Below are 20,421 nucleotides of genomic sequence, written 5' to 3' on the forward strand. Positions count from 1 at the left end.
CCACACCACAAGTTTGGAGGTACAGAAGGCTTGAGCTTTACTTACTTGATGTTATTACTTCCTTCCATTTCCATTTCACACCTCAAATATATCTCTTAATTTCTTCAAAGTGAGGAGCATCACCTTGCATAATATGATCACACTGCTCACAAATAAAGCTCACATAAAAGGAAAGCAGCATTGGGGAATGCTACGAGAAAGAAGTCACGGTCTTCACGACAAACAAGTCCAACCAGACCACTGACATGCCACCATCAATTAGAATGCAGCATTTTTATTGGAAAAGTCCACATATTAGGCAATTCCCTTTGTGAAAAGGTTTTGAAATACACAGATGGGGAGCAGCTAATAATTAAGATTATATATAACATATATTCATACTGCCAGTACTATGCATACATTGGAAAGCTAGCTTTTTTTTTTTTGCGTGTCCCCATTACAGAATACATTTCAAGTTGACAATAATGTGTTTCTCACCATTGAAAATTTGCCGACAACTCTCCTAAAGAGTCAACATTAAATTGTTAACAATTCAAAACATGAAAATAATTAATTCTATTTACATGTCTTTGAGGTTATATATGAGAGTACTGATATATTAAAGATTTGTAAAATTGGCAGCTAAATGTGTTTCAAGATTCATCCAGATGACTCAATGAGGACTTCACATAGCTTTATAACAAAGCCACTCTTTCTTTTCTACTCTTTTTAGATTATCTATCAAGTTATACTGGCTATGATTGAATTCTGACTTTAAGAAATGGTTGCTATAAAGAAGAACTGACAAAGGGTGTTATTTTAGAAAAAAAGGGGATTCAGGATGAATACTTAAAGGTGGAGCTCAACTCATCATGTTTGAAGTCTGGGACAACCACTTCATGTGATTATCATTTAGTTGAAAGAAGCCACAGTCATAGGTTCAACCTCCATGTAAGTCATTCATTTTTTGTTTTATTTTTAGAAGTTAATTTTCAGTGTTTTTTTTTTTTTTTTTTTTTTTTTTTTTACAGAGCATAAAAAACAACATTCTGAACACTAGTCAGGTATGTATCCTGCTCTTGCCTGTCCTATGTCTTCAAGTGGAATTGTGGATGGGTCAAAGCTAACTCATCCCCAAACCTGGAAAAAAATATACAAACTCTAATTATGCCCTAGTAGACTCATTTTTGTTTTTTGCATAAACATATGACTTAAGTATTATTTTAAAAGGAGTGTGGACTTTGGCTATTGTTCATTATCAAAAAATTATTTTAGGCAAAGTTCTTTGGATCCTTTTGTTCATTTTCACAAGATCAAGTATCACTTGACCATGCCTATGTTCAAAAGATGAGTCACTGGTTCCAGGCCAGCTCAGAGAGATTCACAGAAGCATATGAAGCCAATTTACTTCAAACCCTATCTGTTGAGCACCAACTATGTGCCAGGCACTATATAAGGTGCTGAGGACCCAAAGAGGAAATGACAAGGATTCTGCCCACAAGGCACTCACAATCACTAGAAGCAGATCTTGAGATGGAGAATAAGTTCTGTTATAATCTACCAACCTAAAAGGAAGAAAAAATAGCGGCAAGCACATACAATTACTTTATACTCTATGAAATTGGGCATATTTAGAAGTGGCAAATGTCAATTATTCAGTCTATATTTTACTTAAAGTGTTCTAATCTGTCCTACAAGGAAAAGAAAAAAAAAAAAGCTGTTTGAATCTTCATGCGTGAGGGGAAGGTAGAGAAAATTCCTCCCTCCAATTCCAAACCCAAACCCTTATCGTTACATTCATGATTCTTTTATTGCCCAAAGACACAGAATAAAAGACAATGCTTTGTGATGTTAACTTCATTCCATTTATTTTGGTTCTAAAGAGATGCATGCATTAAACTTGAAGCATTCTACGTTATTGAAATATTTACATCATTGTACATGTGATGTGGAGGAAAATTTCTTCCTATCTTGGGATAGAGGTGTAATAGATTTCTAGTCTAGGCTCTTATATTTAAAGTGATTTGTGATTTTTCTCAAAGGAGGGAGATATTCTACTGGGATCAAATTTACCACAACCTGCCCCCAAATGAACATAGGGTGCAGTTTTGGACATTTTGCATCTAATTGTATTTTGAATTAAGGACACCACCACTGTAAACGGTCATGGCTTTCACTATTTCAGTTGGTGTAGCTGAAAGGTATCTTGTTGATTTCAGTGTTCTTGCTCTAATTTCACTCTGCCTTGCAGGTTTGAAACACAGCAAACATTAGAGTTCAAATTACACTTACCACAGGAGAGTTGGGCGCAAACAATATGACATTAATACAATTTAGCAGGTTAGAACATAGAAACAAATTCAAATTATCATAAACCACACAGGGGATTATTTAAGTGGACTTTAGAAAGGACATCTCCTCTCCATGAGATTTAGTGAATAAGACCCACATCAATAAAACCCATATCTCTTTCACAGGTAAAGGTAGGAAACCCAATAAACCAGATTGAACAAGCAGAAGGCAGTGGGGAAGAAGATCCGTGCATATGAGTCCATTTTGGCGATACGGATATGTATCCTCCCATGTCTCCAAGCTCCTGTTCGGCAATCTTCAAAACAGCAGAAAAAACTGGCACAGTCCTTGCCATCGAGACACTCATACCCATATTCTTCATCTCTCTCTTGAAGGTGAGTGGCATTGTTCATTTGAATGGTTGCTGATCTTGGGCGGATATCAATGGTAGGGGCCTGAGACAGGGTAGGGAAGAAGAATTAGATACACTTGATAAATCCTAGATTAAGTCTCCACAATGTCACCAATGTGAATGATGAATCTGAAAATGAGTACTCAGGAAATTGCTATGACATCGTGATCTACAATGGTAAAATTGAACTTAGAAGGATAGCACATTTGCAGATTTCAAATTTTGAGCTTAAGCAGTGCAGCTGAAAATAATACCATCAAGCTAATAGCTATAGCAAGAAGATTGAACACCAAAAGAACTCAAAGTTTAAAGATTTAAATCAAACAACTACATGGAATTTTAGTCTAGTAAATATTAGATGTGAGATTGGTTACATGAAGGCATTTAATGGTGTTGCATGTGAGTAGAACAGAGAAATAAAATGCATTAATTTTGAACTCAAATTTTGTGTCATGCTTACCTATAGGCAAATGGTAAACCCCATTACACTGAGCAAAGTATAATGTACTAAATGCTATTAAAAGAAAATGTTAAAATATATACAAATGTAGGAGTTTCTTAAGTATAGGCCACAAATGGTATGGCTTATGTTTTAAAGACATATAGTGCTTTGTCTAACATTTACCATCTAGAAGCTTTAGAACATCAGCAATGTTTACCTATATGTGAGTCAATATTCAGAAAAAAAAATGCTACCACCTTTTTAGCACTTGAGAAGAAACTAATATCAATAAACTGAATGATAATTTGATCTTTGCTGTCATATAAATTATGAAATAACTAAATCTCAATGATTAATTTAATTTGGAGGAGTTTGTTTTGGATATTATAAACACAAATCCCAGTGTCTCTGAGAAAATTATCAGAATTCAACTGGGAAAAGAAATATCATTGCAGTATTGCATGATAGAGCCAAAAGGCCCCTGGATTATTCTAGAGGAAAGGGATGGATATTTTAACTTAAAGCATTTCAAAGAGTATTATTTTTATAAAACTGACAGGTAGGGTTCAGACCAATGGAGATTATTAAATTTACTTAACAAAAAACAAATCTTATTTTGAATTCAGATTTACAGAGTTACATTTTAAGAACATATATAGTATATATGTTAGGTGCTGTCAGTGAAATTGGATCCTATTTTTATCTGGGAAGAGAGGATAAGTTTTGGTTTTGATGTTTAAAGAGGCCCTCTTTTCTAAGGACATCTCATAGAGTTTGCAGCTTTTGAGCTTCATATAGGGTCAACACTTCTGTGAATTAGTGTAGGGTTGATGACTCAACTCTGGAAATCTATAAAGCTTTCTTCATCTCAAAGCCCTTATCTTTAGTAGAATGCTTAAAGGTCTACTCACTAAAAAACAAAAGAAGTCGAAACACCATGTAAGCGTTAATAATTAAATTCAGCAGTTGCATGCAGTGAATTTTCATTCCAAAAACATTATACCTTGAAGGAAAACATCCGAAGAAGCTTTGGGTTTGTAGACAGAAAAGAGAATTGCATATTTTTTTTTAATTAAAAGAAGGAAAAAAAGAAAAGAAAAAGACAAAATAAGACAAATTAAAAATACATTTTAAAAACATAGTAAGTAAAATGAACTGAAATTATAAACACAGAAGGACAATTCTGAACTTGGAATAAAGTATATGCCTAACGTTGGAAAATGGAATTTGGGGATTTTAATAAATTAATCCACAATTACTTAACTATAAAAGCCAGTGTTGTCCACTTGTGAGGAAGCTTTCCATAGCCTGGCTTCCCTGTATAGAAGTATTGTGATTTTTATTTTCTAATTATTGTCAAAGAAGCCTTAATAGGTAAGTCTTAATAGAATGAACCAAAGAGCATATTAAATGGAAAAATAAGGTTTCAGCTTTTCCTTCACAGCTTAGTCTCTTTTTGTTTTGATAAATCACTTGATTGTCTTAAAATAGGGAATCCATGAAATTCTCAGATAATTTAATTTTTTTTTCAGTTTCTTTAATCTCCTCTGCAATCATATAGCTGTTAGGGCATAAAGGCTTTTTCCGCAGGACTCTTGTTTAAAAGCACACCCTCACATCCTTATTAATGCTGGAAGGTAATAATGCTGAATGGTATAGAACTCTATTCTTGGGAAAAATAATGGAAACTGAAGAATGGGGAGAAATAATAATTTAAAAAAATACAACAACAAAAATAAAATAAGGTTAGAAAAAATGCAAAGACAAGCAAAACAGAAAGGGAAGGAAAGGACTGCATAAAGCATAGTGAATAGTTGGGAAATTAAGGATAAGCATTTCTTTTTGTTTTAATTACCAAGAATAATGATGATTTTTTTTCTTTACCTGTTGCAAATTGTTACATTCAAGTAAATATATGCCATTTGTAGAATCTCACCAGGTTTCCTGGAGATCCATCAGGATACAACCTAGAATCAGCTATATTTCCTCATTATAATTTAGTTCCCCCTAAGTTGGTGGGCCAGATAGCTAGCCACTATCAAGGCCCTCATGGCCCTTACAGCAGACAAGGAAGGGCTATAAACTGAGGAGGCTAGGGTGACTTCCTTTGCCCCTGACTTAGAAGGGAATGGACCTTAACTTCCACAGGGCTTCCTATGAGCCAGCCGGCCACATTCAGGTGCATAAATGGGTATACTTGCTCTCTTCAACATCCATATTAAAAGATAATTGCTTTAGGCTTGTTTATCTGTGCCTTTTTATTTAAAGTTTGATGGCAAGGTGAAGTCATCCTACCTTTTTCCAAATCATTGAAATCAATCCTTGTCGGTAAGTGTATAAATCATCAACATCAACCATCGTCATCATCAACTATTAAAGGTAAGGACTTCCATTTGTAAGGTACCATGTAATGCTTTTTACCTTCATTGCCACAGTAGCCCTTTGAGGTAATTATTATAAAAAATACATATTTTGTATATGAGTAAACAAAGTAACTTGCCCAAACAACAGAGTATCATTTCATTTAAAAACAAAATGATATACATTTTGGTATGAAACCAATAGTAGTACTCTGGTGGTAACATGCACAGAGACAATTACTTGCAAAAATGTGGTGATCTTTGAAGTTTCAAGAACATTATGGCTTCCTAGTGGAAAGCCTTGAATGAAAATGTTATTTTAAAATAACAATAACTGGGGCGCCTGGGTGGCACAGTCGGTTAAGCGTCCGACTTCAGCCAGGTCACGATCTCGCGGTCTGTGAGTTCGAGCCCCGCGTCGGGCTCTGGGCTGATGGCTCAGAGCCTGGAGCCTGTTTCCCATTCTGTGTCTCCCTCTTTCTCTGCCCCTCCCCCGTTCATGCTCTGTCTCTCTCTGCCCCCAAAAAAATAAACGGTGAAAAAAAAATTTTTTTAAATAACAATAACTTAAGAATGTTATTGTAAGGAACAGAAAGGTGACAATCAATAGAAAATAAATGCAGGTGTCAGCAATATTTATAATTCCCATGAAATGAAAAGAGTGGGAGTCTTCCTTCATGAATCAGGTCTCTCCCAAATAACTAATGACCAAAATGAATTCTTATGTCCTAGACAAACTCATACATTCTGTTTTCATTTTGGAACCCAAATCACTGAGGTTTAGTCCGCAGACAAAGACCCAACAAAAACAAAACCAGGTGGGCTTCTACATAAAAATCTCCATGATCCCAATGGGAAATGATACATACAGGGTTTTTCTTCTTTTTGTCTTTATCCTTGCTTGGTTTCCGGTTGCTGACAAAATAATGCAGGGTGCCATACTCCACCAAAGCAGAGAAGACAAAGATGAAGCAAACAGATACAAAGAGATCCATTGCTGTGACATAGGAGACCTTGGGGAGTGACTTCCGGGCAATAGTGCTGAGGGTGGTCATTGTCAGGACAGTGGTGATACCTGAAGAAAGGTACAGTAAAACAGACCATGTGACCTTATCAGCAAGTTGGGTAACTGAGTCACTACTGAAACAAAATTTGTTTTGTGACTGCTGATAAGCAACCTCAATAAGGGAAAGGAGGCACAGGTGTAATCCATTCGCTCTTCCCACAAATATTTATTGCCTGCCTACCATGTATCAGTTACTATGACAAGCACTGAGTATATGCTGAAAAATAAGATGAACATGTTCCCTGAGCATATGTACCTTACATTTTAGTGACAAAGAACACTATAAATCAAGTAAGCAAAGAAAAGTATACTTACAAATTATGGTTCATGCCATGGATAACAGCATAGGTGTTGAAAACCTAGTTAGATGGAATGCTAAGGAAAGGCATCTTTGAAGAGGTGATAGTTAAGGAGCTTAAAAAGTTAGAAGACACCAACTTTTAGCTAATTGCAGAGTAAAAGCAAGATATTGAGGAAGGGACACTATGTCTTTTTTAAAAAAAAATAGAATACCTAGCATCTGGGGAGAGGCAGGGGTGTCAAGGTGATACTGGGATAACAGAAGTTGTATCATGCATAGCATGCAAAGGAGTTTGCATTTCATTTAAAATACAAGGAGAATCCATTAAATGCTGTTAAATAGAGGAGATGTGCTAAGTGACACGTTCTGATTAATGAGTTTTTTAAAGGATATGATATAGAAAGAAGATGGTGGAGTAGAAGAATCATAAGTTCACCAACCTCACAGATATACCAAGGTGTAACAACTACCTATATTGCAACTCACTCTGAAAATGACCTGAAGATTGGCAGAACAGATCTTCTCTAACAGCTAAAGTAATAAAAAGAAGGCTACATCAAGAAGGGTAAGAGGAACAGAGATATGTTGAGGAACTTAACTGCTGCAGCTACCAACAAGTAGGAGGGACATCAGAAGCATGGAGGAACAATGGGATCAAGCCCCATACTGGGCCCCCCCAGCCCTGGGCTCCTACACTTGAGATGAGTCGCTATGTCTGGTTTTAAAAATCAGCAGGGCTTGGGGCAGCTGGGTGGTTCAGTCAGTTAAGTGTCTGACTCTTGATTTTGGCTCAGGTCATGATCTCACAATTGTGAGATAAGAGACCCATGTTGGGCTCCATGCTGAGCATATAGCCTACTTGGGATTTCTCTCTCTCTCTGCTCCTGCCCCACTTGTGAACACTCTCTCTCAAAATAAAAGTAAATAAACATTTTTTTTTAAAAATCAGCATGGCTTAACTCCAGGAGAGCCAGAAGGTTATAGGACACCAAGTCTTGACTTTTAAAGAGCCAGCACTGAAGAAGCAGTAAGAAAAGTGCCAACTTTTCAAACACAGAAGAACCAGTTTAAAAAGGATATTTATGACTGATTTTCAAATATGTGCCAGAGGGTCAGAAATCTGCAGAAGCTTTCTCCAGGAAAAGAGGTACTGACAGGCGCCATTTTTCTTGGCATGCTTCAGCCTAGATGTCTGGATGCTTGCAAGGGCCATTTCTGAAATTCTCTTCTTTGTGAGCAGCACTTGCACCACCCCCTCATTCCTCAATAGGTCCATCCCACATAATCCACCCTCCTCAGCAGGCACCCCTCCAAAGTGACTGCTGTCCTGACATAACCGGCCAGGTAGCCTCAGTTGGGACCAGTGACCCCTCAAAGAGTCTATTGCCCCTATAAACAGGCCTCTCCGCTAGCTGTGTGAGGGGCAGACCCCACCCACCAATGTGCCCACAGCAGTACAGCCACAACAGGAAGATGCACACACAGGGGATATCTCTGGGGCACCTGGCTCTGGAAACAAAGGTATATTATGCTGTGGGGCACCACAGGATGCCTTCACCATAAAGCCACTAATTTCAAGATCAGATATAGCTGACCTACCTGATACATAAAAACAAACACAGGGAGTTACACAAAATGAGGGGACAGAGGAATATGTTCCAAAAAAAAAAAAAAAAAAAAAAAAAGACAAAACCACAGAAAAAGAGCTAAACAAAATGGAGATAAGCAAAATCCCTGGAAAAGAGTTCAAAGTAATGGTCACATGACTTGAGAGGTGGGTGAGTGAACACAATGAGAACAAAAAAATAGAAAATATAATGAACTAGTCAGAGCATATAATAACTGTAATTAAAAATGCACTAGAAGGAATCAACAGAAGATTTGAGGATGCAGAAGAACAGATGAGTGAACTGGGAGACAGGGTAATGGAAAGCACCCAAGCTGAACAGCAAAAAGAAAAAAGAATTTGAAAAAATGAGAATAGGTTAAGGGATCTCTAAGACAACACAAGCATACTAACATTTGCATTATAGAGGTCCCAGAGGAGAAAAGAGAAAGAAGGGAATAGAAACTTATTTGAAGAAATGACAGCTTAAAAACTTCCCTAATGTGGGAAAGAAAAATGACATCCAGGTCCAGGAAGTCCCAAGCAAATCCAAGGAGGTCCACACCATGACACATAATTAAAATGGCAGAATTTAAGATAAGAAAACAGCAAGAGCGGGGCAAACAGTTACCTAACAGGCAAAACCCTCTAAAGTCCTCAGCTAATTTTTTCAGCTGAGACTTTGCAGGCCAGAAGGGAGTAGCATGATATTAAAGTGCTGAAAGGAAAAACAAACCTATAAACAACAATACTCCACCAGAAAAGGCTGGTATGTAGAAGGAAAGAGAGTTTCCTAGACAAATGAAAGTTACAGGATTTCATCACCACTAAACTGGCCTTACAGGAAATGTAAAAGGAACTTCTTAAGTGGAAAATAAAAGGATATACCTAGAGGAAAATTATGAAAGAAAGAAAAATCTCAATGGCAAAAGCAAATATACATTAAAGTTAGCAAATTAATCATTGAGCTAGTATGAAGTTTAAAATGCAAAATTAGTATAATCAACTATATCTACAAAAATTGGTCAAGGAATACATAAAATAAAAAGATGTTAAATATGACATCATATACATAAACATGGAGAGTAAAAATGTAGTGTTTCAGAATGTATTTGGACTTAAGCAGCCACCAACTTAATACAGACTACTATATACTTAGGATGTTATATATGGACCTCATGGTAATCACAAACTAAAAACTTAAAATAGATGCACCCTCAAAAAATAGAAAATAATTGAAGCATAACACTAAAGAAGGTCATCAAACTATGAGGGAAGAGAGCAAAAGAAGATAGAAGTATAGGGGCACCTGGGTGGCTCAGTTGGTAAGCATCTGACTTCAGCGCAGGTCATGATCTCACAGTTCATGGGTTCAAGCACTATGTCTAGCTCTGTACTGACAGCTCAGAGCCTGGAGCCTGTTTTGCATTCTGTGTCTCCCTCTCTCTCTCTCTCTGTCCCTCACCTGCTCATGCTCTGTCTCTCTCAAAAATAAACATTTAAAAATATTATTACTTAAAATTTTTTTAATGTTTATTTTTGAGAGAGAGAGAGTGGGTGATGGCAGAGAGAAAGACACACACACAATCCAAAGCAGGCTCCAGGCTCCCGGGTATCAGCACAGAGCCCAACGTGGAGCCCAAACTCACAAGCCATGAGATCATGACCTGAGCCAAAGTAAGATGCTTAACCAACAGAGCCACACAGGAGTCCCTAAAACAAAATTAAAACAAAACAAAACAAAACTATAAAACAATGAGAAGACAATAATTAAAAATGGCAATAAATACATACCTACTGATAATTACTTTAAATGTAAATGGACTAAATGCTTCAATCAAAAGACAGAGTGACTGAATGTATTAAAAAAAAACAAAAAACAAAAAACAAGACCCATCTTTATGCTGCCTAAAAGAGACTCACTTCAGACCTAAAGACACATACAGACTGAAAGTGAAGGGATAGAAAAAGATATTTCATGAAAAGGAAAGTAGGAAAAACTGGGATGGCAATACTTTTTTTTCAGACAAAATAGACTTTAAGGCAAAGGCTGTAACAAGACAAAGAAGGGCATTACATATAATAAAAAGACCAATGCAACAAGAGGGTATAACACTTGTAAATATCTACACACACCCAACATAGGAGCACCTAAACATATAAATATTAACAGACATAAAGGGGAGAAATTGTCAGTAATACAATAATAATAGGGGACTTTAAAAGCCCATTTACATCAATGGATAGATCATTCAGATGGAAAATCATTAGAGGAACAGTGGCTTTAAATGACATATTAGACCAAATGGACTTAATAGATATACACAGAAAAATCCATCCCAAAACAGAATACACATCCTTTTCAAGTACACATGGAACAATCTCTAGGGATAGAACACACATTGTACCACAAAACAAGTCTCAATAAATTTAAGAAGCACAATTATATGAAAGTAGAGATTGGGACACCTGGGTGGCTCAGATGGTTAAGCATCTAACTTGGGCTCAGGTCATGATCTCACGGTTTGTGAATTTGAGCCCTGCATGAAACTCTCAGCTGTCAGCACAAAGCCTGCTTGGATCCTCTGTCCCACTCTCTCTCTTTCTCTGTCCTGCTCTCTCTCTCTGTCCCTCCCCTGCTAGTTCTCTCTTTCTCAAAAATAAACAAACTTAAAAAAATACTTTATAAAAAAATAAAGTAGAAATCAATTATAAGAAAAGAACTGGAAGAAACACAAAGACAGCCCACTGCTAAAGAACAAATGAGTCAAGAAAGAAATCAAAGAGGAAATAAAAAAATACCTAGAGACAAATGAAAATAGAAATAATATGGTTCAGAATCTTTGGGAGACAGCAAAAGCAGTTCTGTGAGGAAAGTTTATAGCAATACAGACCTACATCAAGAAACAAGAAAAATCTCAAGTAAAACTTAATCTCAAATCTAGCTTTACACCTCAAGGAATTAGAAACAGAAGAATGAAGCCTAAGGTTGGTAGAAGGAAGGAAATGATAAAGATCAGAGTAGAAATAAATGAAATAGAGACTAAAAAGGAAAAGAAACTAAAACTTGTTCTTTTAAAAGATAAAATTGAGAAATCTTTAGAAAGACTAATCAAGAAAAAAAGAGAAAGGACTCAAAGTCAGAACTGAAAGAGAAGTTATAACTGATAAGACAGAGATATAAAAAATAACAGACTATTTTGAAAAATGTGTGCCAAAAAAATGGATAGCCTAGAAGAAATGGATAAATTCCTAGAAATTTACAATCATCTAAGACTGACTCAGGATGAAATTTTTTAAAAAATGAGCAGGCTAATGGGGCACCTGGGTGGCTCAGTTGATTAAGCATCCGACTTTGGCTCACATCATGATCTCCCAGTTCGTGAGTTTGAGCCCTGGGTCAGGCTCTGTGCTGATAGCTCAGAGCCTGGAGCCTGCTTCAGATTCTGTGTCTCCCTCTCTCTCTGCCCCTCCCCAGCTCACACTCTCTCTCCCTCTCTCAAAAATAAACATTAAATTTTTTTTTAATTTGAAAAATGAACAGGCTAATTACTAGTAATGAAATTGATTTGGTATTCAAAAAAACTCGAACAAACAAAAGTCTGAGACTAGATGGCTTCACAGATGAATTTCACCAAACACTTGAAGATGACTTCATGCCTATTCCTCTCAAACTATTCAAAAAATGGAAGAGAAGAGAATGCTCCCAATTCATTTTATAAGGCCAGCATTACCCTCATAACAAAACCAGAAAAGACACTACAAAAGAGAGAGAAAGAAAATTGCAGACCAATATTCCTGATAAATATAGATGCAAAAATTCTCAACAAAATGTTAGCAAACTGAGTTTAACAATACATTAAAAGGATCATTCAATACTATTAAGTGATATTTATTCCAGGGATGTGAGGATGGTTCAGTATGTGCAAATCAATCAATGTGATGTACTACATTAACAAAATGAAAGATAAAAATCATTTTAAAAAATCATATCATCTCAATAGATGCAGAAAGGCATTTGACAAAGTTCAACATCCATTCATGATAAAAACTCTCAACGAAATGTGTATAGAAGGAATGTACCTCAACATAATAAAGGCCATATATGAAAAACCCACAGCCAACACCATAATCGTGAAAAGCTGAAGAATAAGACAAGGATGTCCACTCTCACCACGTTTATTTAACATAGTATCAGAAGTCCTAGCTATAACAATCAGATAAGAAAAAGAAATAAATGGGGGCACCTGGGTGGCTTAGTCGGTTAAGCATCTGACTTCAGCTCAGGTCATGATCTCACAGTCTGTGAGTTTGAGCCCCGTGTTGGGCTCTGTGCTGACAGCCTAGAGCCTGGAGTCTGCTTCAGATTCTGTGCCTTCCTCTCTCTCTGCCCCTCCCCTGCTCACACTCTCTTTCTCTCTCTCAAAAATAAACATTAAAAAAAAAAGATTAAAAAATTTTTTTAAAAAAGAAAAAGAAATAAATGGTATCTGAATTGGTAAGGAATAGGTAAAACTGTTAACTATTTGCAGATGGTATGACACTACATACAAAAAACCCTAAAGACTCCACCACAAATCCTTTTAATTGCATCAAAAATAATAAAATACTTAGGAATAAATTTAACCAAGGAAGTGAAAGACCTGACTCTGAAAATGATTATAAATTGAAGACAGCACAAACAAGTGGATAGAACATGCTCATGATTTGGAAGATCTAATATTGTTAAAATGTCCCTATTACCCAAAGCAATCTACAGATTCAGTGCAATTTCTGTCAAAATAACAAAAGCATTTTTCCCAATCCTACAATTGTGTGGAGCCATACAACATCTTTCATAGCCAAAGCAATCTTGATGAAACGCAAAGTTGGAGGTATCACAATCCCAGGTTTGAAACAATACCATGAAGCTGTAGTAGTCAAGAGTATGGTACTGGCACAAAAACAGACACATAGACAAATGGATCAGAAGAAAAGAGCCAAGAAATGAATCCATGCATATATGGCCAATTAATCTACAAGAAAGGAGGCAAGAATATGCAATGAGAAAAAGAAAATCTCTTTGATAAATAGTGTTGGGAAAACTGGACAGCTATATGAAAAATAATGCAACTGGATCACTTTCCCGCATCATCTAAAAAATAGACTCAAAATGGATGAAAGATCTAATGTAAGACCTGAAACCATAAAACTCCTAAAAGAAAACATAGCTGGTAAACTCATGGACCTCAGCCTTTGCAATATTTTTTTTCTGAATATGTCTCTCCAGGCAGGGAAAACAAAAGAAACAATAAACAATTGGGACTATATCAAACTAAAAACCTTTGGCATAGCAAAGGAAACCATCAAGAAAACAAAAAGGCAACCTACAGAATGGAAGAAGATATTTGCAAATGATATCTCTGATAAGGGGTTAATATCCAAAATATATTAAGAACTCCTACAACTCAACACTAAAAAAGTAAAGAATCCAATTAAAATGATCAGATGATGTGAATAGACATTTTTCCAAAGATGACTCACAGAAATGGCCGAGATACTCATGAAAATATGCTCAGCATCACTAGTTATTAGGGGAGTGCAAATCAAAATTACAGTAAGATATTACCTCACACCTGTCAGAATGGCTAGTATCAAAAAGACAAGAAATAGCAGTCTTGGCAGGGATGTGGAGGAAAAGGAACCATTGCACACTGTTGTTAAAGATTTAAATTGGTGTAGCCACTCTGGAAAACAGAATGGAAGTTCTTCAAAAAACTAAAAATAGAAGTACTACATTATCCAGTAATTCCACTTCTGGGCATTTACCTGAAAAAAATGAAAACCCTAATTCAAAAAGATATGTGCACCCTTATGGTTATTGCGGTGGCATTTAGAATAGCCAAGACATGGAAGAAACCCAAGTATCCATTGATAGATGGATGGATAAAGATAACATGGTATGTACACACCATGGACTATTCCTCAGCTACAAGAAAAATAAAATCTTTCCTTTTGTGACAACATGTATGACCCTAGAGGGTATTATGCTTAGTGAAATAAATCAGGCAAAGACAAATGCCATGTGATTTCACTTATATGTGAAATCTAAAGACAAATGTACAAATGAGCAAACAACAACAAGAATAGAAACAGACTCATGAGAACAAACTGGTGTTTGTCAGAGGGGAGGTGGGGAGGGATATAGGCAAAATAGGTGAAGGGGATTAAGAAGTACAAACTTCCAGTTATAGAATAAATAAGTCATGAGAACCATGTGGCTCTCTTGGGCCATTATGTCTTAGTTAAAATCAAGTTTCCTCTGATTTTCTGTTATGAAATTCTCAAGAGGGGAAAGATCTGTGCTGGTTGAAATCACTTCACAGAAAAGAGTAGCCTTTCACAGAGAGGGAGGAACGACCAGGGAATTGCAGTTATAAATCCTATCCTCTTTCCTATATTATTATTATGGAATAACCCATCTCCCTTCCTAGTCTGTATACTCTGAGACAACAGAGAAGACCTCTATCTTAATGTCCTTTGTGATTTTATGGACAAGTGTGGTTCTTGGACTCAATATCTTTTGAGTTCATAAATGAAGCAATCAATGAATAGTGTATACATGAAAGGACAGAGACAGTTACCCTACATTTGAAAATAGGATTTCATATTGATGACTTGGAGGAGAGAGTTTTAACTGCACATAAAAGCAGCTAACATTTATGGATCTCCTTCTTTGGCCAGGTACTGTGTCAGGCACTTGATGTATTATCCTCACAATGAGGATTATCACTGTTATCCCTTTTTTTTGCAGGTGAAAAAAAGCACCGAAAAAATAAGAAATTTGTCCAAGGTAGTAAGTGACAGAGATGAGATGAGATGCAAGCCTGTGGAATCTGATTTAAAGCACAATGCTCTGGGGCACCTGGGTGGCTCAGTAGGTTAAGCATCTGAGTTCGGCTCAGATCATGATCTCGTGGTCCATGGGTTTGAGTCCTGTGTCAGGCTTTGTGCTGACAGCTCAAAGTCTGGAGTCTGCTTTGAATTCTGTCTCACTCTTCTCTCTGCCCCTCCCCACTCATGCTCGCTCGGTCTCTCTCTCAAAAAAAAAATAAAATATAAATAAATAAATAAAATGCTATGTTCTGACCCACATTGTTATATTCTTTCGTTCTCTACAAATATGTATCTAATATGCAGCATGAAGCCCCAGACACTTGGAAGCTAGTGTATATTCCTAATCTGGGATGATGTGGACTGTGGGTCTTCCATATTGCCATGGTAGAACTTCAGCAATGGCCAAATTTCTCCTCTACAAACTGGGATGGTGTGGAGAGGGGCAGACCCCATAGTATTCTCATGAAGATTAAGTAATGTTCATTAACTGTCAATTCCTAGTAAGATATCAGTAAATGTAAGATATTTATTTTAGAGAACAGTCTGCTTCTCAAACTGAAAAAGCTTCACTTTTGTTGTCTATGCATTAATTCATGTAGAAGTTCTTGACTACTTAATTACAGTTGATATTTGGGGGAGGAGAATTTAAAAACTAAATTGGGACCTGACCTTCCCTTCACCTTCAGGCCTCAAGCCACACTTGACCTATGGAGGAGTGAAAATGTCAGTATTTATAGTAGATACCATAGATAAATTCACTTCAGAAAATCTGACAGATCTGACATGTAAGTTAAACACTTATCAAGCAAGTTGAGAAAATGTTATTTAGGCTACTTGGAAGTTCATCACAGCCATTTAAAATAAAAACCTTAAGGAAACTGTTTCATGATATTTTCAAGTTTCTGCTGGGAGCCTCAGGAAAGAGAACAATGAGTGGCAGACAAGTGTAGTTTTAACTCATTCACCAATCAACAAGATAGCTGGGGGTGGTTTTTAAGCGCAGTTTTGCTAAGCAAAGAATTAGACTTCTCTTACCTGGGATGGATGAAAAATATCCACAAGTTTTATCAATTCCTCCAGTCCTGGCATCAAGTAAGCTCTCAGGCATGTTACCTCATGTTACTTAGGTGAAAAATAGGTACTTAAGTACCTCAGGTTACTTAGGTGAAAAATACCAACTGGTATTTTTACCATTTAATCCATCATCATTAAATCATGATTAAGGTTTACCAGCTACCGCCTGCATACCAAACTACATTCAAGTGTTACAAGCTCCAAGATAACTGCTCCCCCCATGCCCTTGTGGTCTGAGCTCAGAAAGCAGCCAGAATCTGAGCCACACAGGTATATTTATCTCACTTACTAAACAACTTGCCTATCACTATTCTGCAGCAAGAAACTTATGATCCACAGGGGTTTAGAGTCATCTGGTTTAACTCCAGGTTATAAACACTGAAAAAGGTAATATGATCACACATTTGAATCACCTGCAAAATTGCTTTTTAATCCTGACACCCAGGCCATGATTTCAAAAATGAAATCGACATGTCCTGTGATTGGACTGAGGCAGCTGTACTTTTAATGGCACTCTGGTGATTTAAATGCACAGTTAAATTTAAGAAGTTCTACATCAGGAGAAGACAGCAAAGTTAATACAGAGAAACTGTGTCAGTTCAGCTGGCCCACCTTTCCCCACTACAGCCTTCAACAAGGCCTCACAGAGCAAATATAAGTCCCATTATCCAAGGTGCAGATAGATGTACTATCTGCTGGTCCTGTGACTTTGTTAATGTCATTTAACATTGCAGCCCTCTGCTTACCCCTAAAATATGTGATAATAATTTTTATTGTCATTTCAACTTCTATATGCACTTGTAAAGAGCAGAAAGGGCACAGGTGCTATATTAAACATGCAGGACTTGTAGTCAAAGATTAACAAATAGGAACACCTACCTGTTATTTGTTCAGGGACCTCTCCCTCATTCCTTAGCTCACTCACCTAGATCCCTTCTCCTACCATGGTGCTTTGCCAATGAGCATTCACTTAATGGGTGGTCGAAATGAATTACCAAATGGTCTTAAGAGGGGTTTTGACCAGCGGAAGTCTGAATTTCAAGAGAAGAGATTGATTTAAAAGCTTTTCCTTAAAATATCTTTGACAGGGGTAGATTGAAATGCATTAATGCATTTGTTCCATCCATTCTTAAGAGCATACATTACTTGAATAATCACTGAGGTACCAGCTATGCACCAGGCACTATACTGGGAATGAAAAAAAACATTTACATTCTGTTGTGAGAGACAGACATGTGAGCATGTAATGCAATGCATTCTAATCACAGTGACAAGTAATGGTCCTAAAGTAATAGTCTCAACATATTTTGGATTTGTTTCAACTTAAAGTATCAGACAAGATCTCATAACTTTTGAATAGGATTTTTAATAAAGTACTCCATATAACAGAAAAATCAAAATACAACTATTTTGAAACATGGGAAAATAAATTAGGTTTAGAAGAGGATAAACATGCAAATGATGTCTTCTTCCCATAACATCTTTTGCCCTCAGTTTTAATAACCTGGTACAGGTCATTTTGTCTGAAAATGACTATCTAGTTGACCCTTGAACTACATGGGTCCACTCTATTCAGATTTTTTTCAATAAAAACAGCACAGTACTGTATTTTCTCTTCCTTATGATTTTCTTAGCATTTGCTTTTCTCTACCTTACTTTACTGTAAGATCATACAGTACATAGATCATGTAGCATACAATGTGTGTGTTAGTGGTAAGGCTTCCAGTCAACAATAGGCTATTAGTACTTAAGTTTTGGGAGAGTTAGAAGTTATCCATTGATTTTTGCGCAGGTGGAGTCAAAGCCCTTAATCCTCACATTATTCAAGGGTCACCTGTAGTTGCTAACATTTCTAAGGCCTTACTATATTTCATATGTGTTACATAGAATATGTAACCTAATAAAACCCTACAAGTTAGGTACAGAAAATGATATATGTTCTCCATTTGAAGAAACTGTGATTTATACAAATTAAAGAGCATTTTCAAGGTTATATTATACATGTGGGTTGAAATCCAGGTTTATTGGATTTTAAAACCCAAGCTCCTGACTATTGCAATTGTATTGATTCTCTAGCCAAAGACTGAGCAAGAGATGTGGTTCTAGTTTTCACAGAGCTGATGAAAGAGGATTGTGATTTTATAATTCATCTTTCGACAGCTCTATTCTTAGTTATCTAAGGGATTTTACGTAGTATGAAAATATCATTCATGGACCTAGACTGTAATGTCCCTGTTAGTCTGTGGCTTTGTAATAATCTATGTGAACCTTCTTCCTCACATGAGGAAAGATGTATGAAAATACAAGGTAATATCACATATACAATACATCAAGCAACCTCAAATAATCTTAAAAGAATGTGTGTGTGTGTGTGTGTGTGTGTGTATGTGTGTGGTGGGGGGTGAATGGTGGTGTTCCAAAAATGTTATAGGTATTTTTTCAAAAATAGCATTTTAAATTTGTTCTTCTACACAGAGCCAATGGCTGTGTATATGTCTTCAAATGTCATTATAATAATTGTGGATGTTGGAATTAATAGACATCAGTTATGCACTGGTAAATGTGTGACAATTTACTGGGGAAAAAAAAGGCAGTCCTGATTTTTAGTGTTTGCCTATTTCCATGATGTTAATACTCTCACCTGGGCTGACTTCAGTCTACCAATGTGACATCTCTCAATACAACTTTTGGAAAGAATAAACACAACGAGCTCTTATGAGTTTGCGTGAGCAGCTCCAAAATATAACTGCCCAGAGACCAAAACAAAAATCTGTTGAAATTAGAAGTTTGATTTTTTCCTAGTTAATTGAAATTTATTAAGAAAATTTACCAAAGAAAGCAAATAAAGGTAATTAAGGAAAACTAGAACTAGAAAACTTTTAAACACTTTTTTTTAAAATTTTTTTTTCAACGTTTATTTATTTTTGGGACAGAGAGAGACAGAGCATGAACGGGGGAGGGGCAGAGAGAGAGGGAGACACAGAATCGGAAACAGGCTCCAGGCTCTGAGCCATCAGCCCAGAGCCTGACGCGGGGCTCGAACTCCCGGACTGCAAGATCGTGACCTGGCTGAAGTCGGACGCTTAACCGACTGCGCCGCCCAGGCGCCCCTAAACACTTTTTTTAATGCTAATTTTCTTCAAAATGAAATAGGGGCACCTAGGTATCTCAGTTGGGTGTCTGATACTTGATTTCACTCAGATCATGATATCAGGGTCATGAGATTGGGCCCTGTGTCAGGCTCTGCGCTGAGTGAGGAGTCTGCTTAAGATTCCTTCTCTCCATCTCCTACTCGCTGTCTCTCTCTATCTCTCTGCCTCTGTCTCAATATGACATAACACAGCATAACATAACAGCATTTCTATGTAATTGCTGACTGAGGTAAAAGCAAATCAACTTAGGGGAATGAAGATTATTGATATTGGGTACTTGAAACACTAAAACACAAAGGAATGTGTCTCACCTAAAGAAGTCCTGGCTGGAACAGCGTCCTTATTGATCCAGAAAGATACCCAGGATAGGACTACGATGAGTGTGCAGGGGATGTAGGTCTGGATGGTGAAGTATCCCATTCTTCTGCTCAGGTCAAAGTAGACAGACATGACCACATAATCTCCTGGAACAGAACAAAGATAGCACGATGCAAACCCTTATCAAAACTGAAAAGCATTTAGAATAGGAATCCCAGCAATAAACCCATGCTGATATGGTCAATTAGTCAATGACAAAGGAGGCAAAAATGTACAATGAGTCTCCAATGAATAGTTTTGGAAAAATTGGAGCTACATGCAAAAGAATGACACTGGATGAATACCTTACACTATATGCAAAAATAAATTCAAAATGGGTTAACTTGAATGTAAGACCTGAAACCACAAAAATCCTAGAAGAAAACATAAGCAGTAAGCTCTTCAACATCAGTCTTAAACATATTTTTGGACCAGTCTCAGGCAAGCACAACAAAAGCTAAAATAAACAAACAAGATTACTTCAAACTGAAAAGCTTTTCAGTG

The 20,421-nt window shown here is 36.7% G+C and overlaps 1 protein-coding gene across 2 annotated transcripts in view; it reads right to left on the reverse strand.

Annotated features, from left to right (window-relative positions):
- Positions 1–254: 254 nt before the first annotated feature.
- GABRG2 (gamma-aminobutyric acid type A receptor subunit gamma2) overlaps positions 255–20,421 on the reverse strand; it is a 114,262-nt gene continuing 94,095 nt past the window's right edge. Inside the window, exons 7-10 of one of the 2 annotated variants that reach the window (XM_045502659.1) lie at positions 19,872–20,024; positions 6,355–6,560; positions 4,129–4,152; positions 255–2,726 (exon numbers count right to left, since the gene is read on the reverse strand). In XM_045502659.1, coding sequence (XP_045358615.1) covers positions 2,451–2,726; positions 4,129–4,152; positions 6,355–6,560; positions 19,872–20,024 — 659 coding nt within the window. In that variant the 3' untranslated portion in view covers positions 255–2,450. The remainder of the gene's footprint in view (positions 2,727–4,128; positions 4,153–6,354; positions 6,561–19,871; positions 20,025–20,421) is intronic. The other variant, XM_045502668.1, reaches the window with a different exon arrangement.

The sequence above is a fragment of the Leopardus geoffroyi genome, chromosome A1, assembly GCF_018350155.1.
Source record: "Leopardus geoffroyi isolate Oge1 chromosome A1, O.geoffroyi_Oge1_pat1.0, whole genome shotgun sequence".
NCBI lineage: Eukaryota > Metazoa > Chordata > Mammalia > Carnivora > Felidae > Leopardus > Leopardus geoffroyi.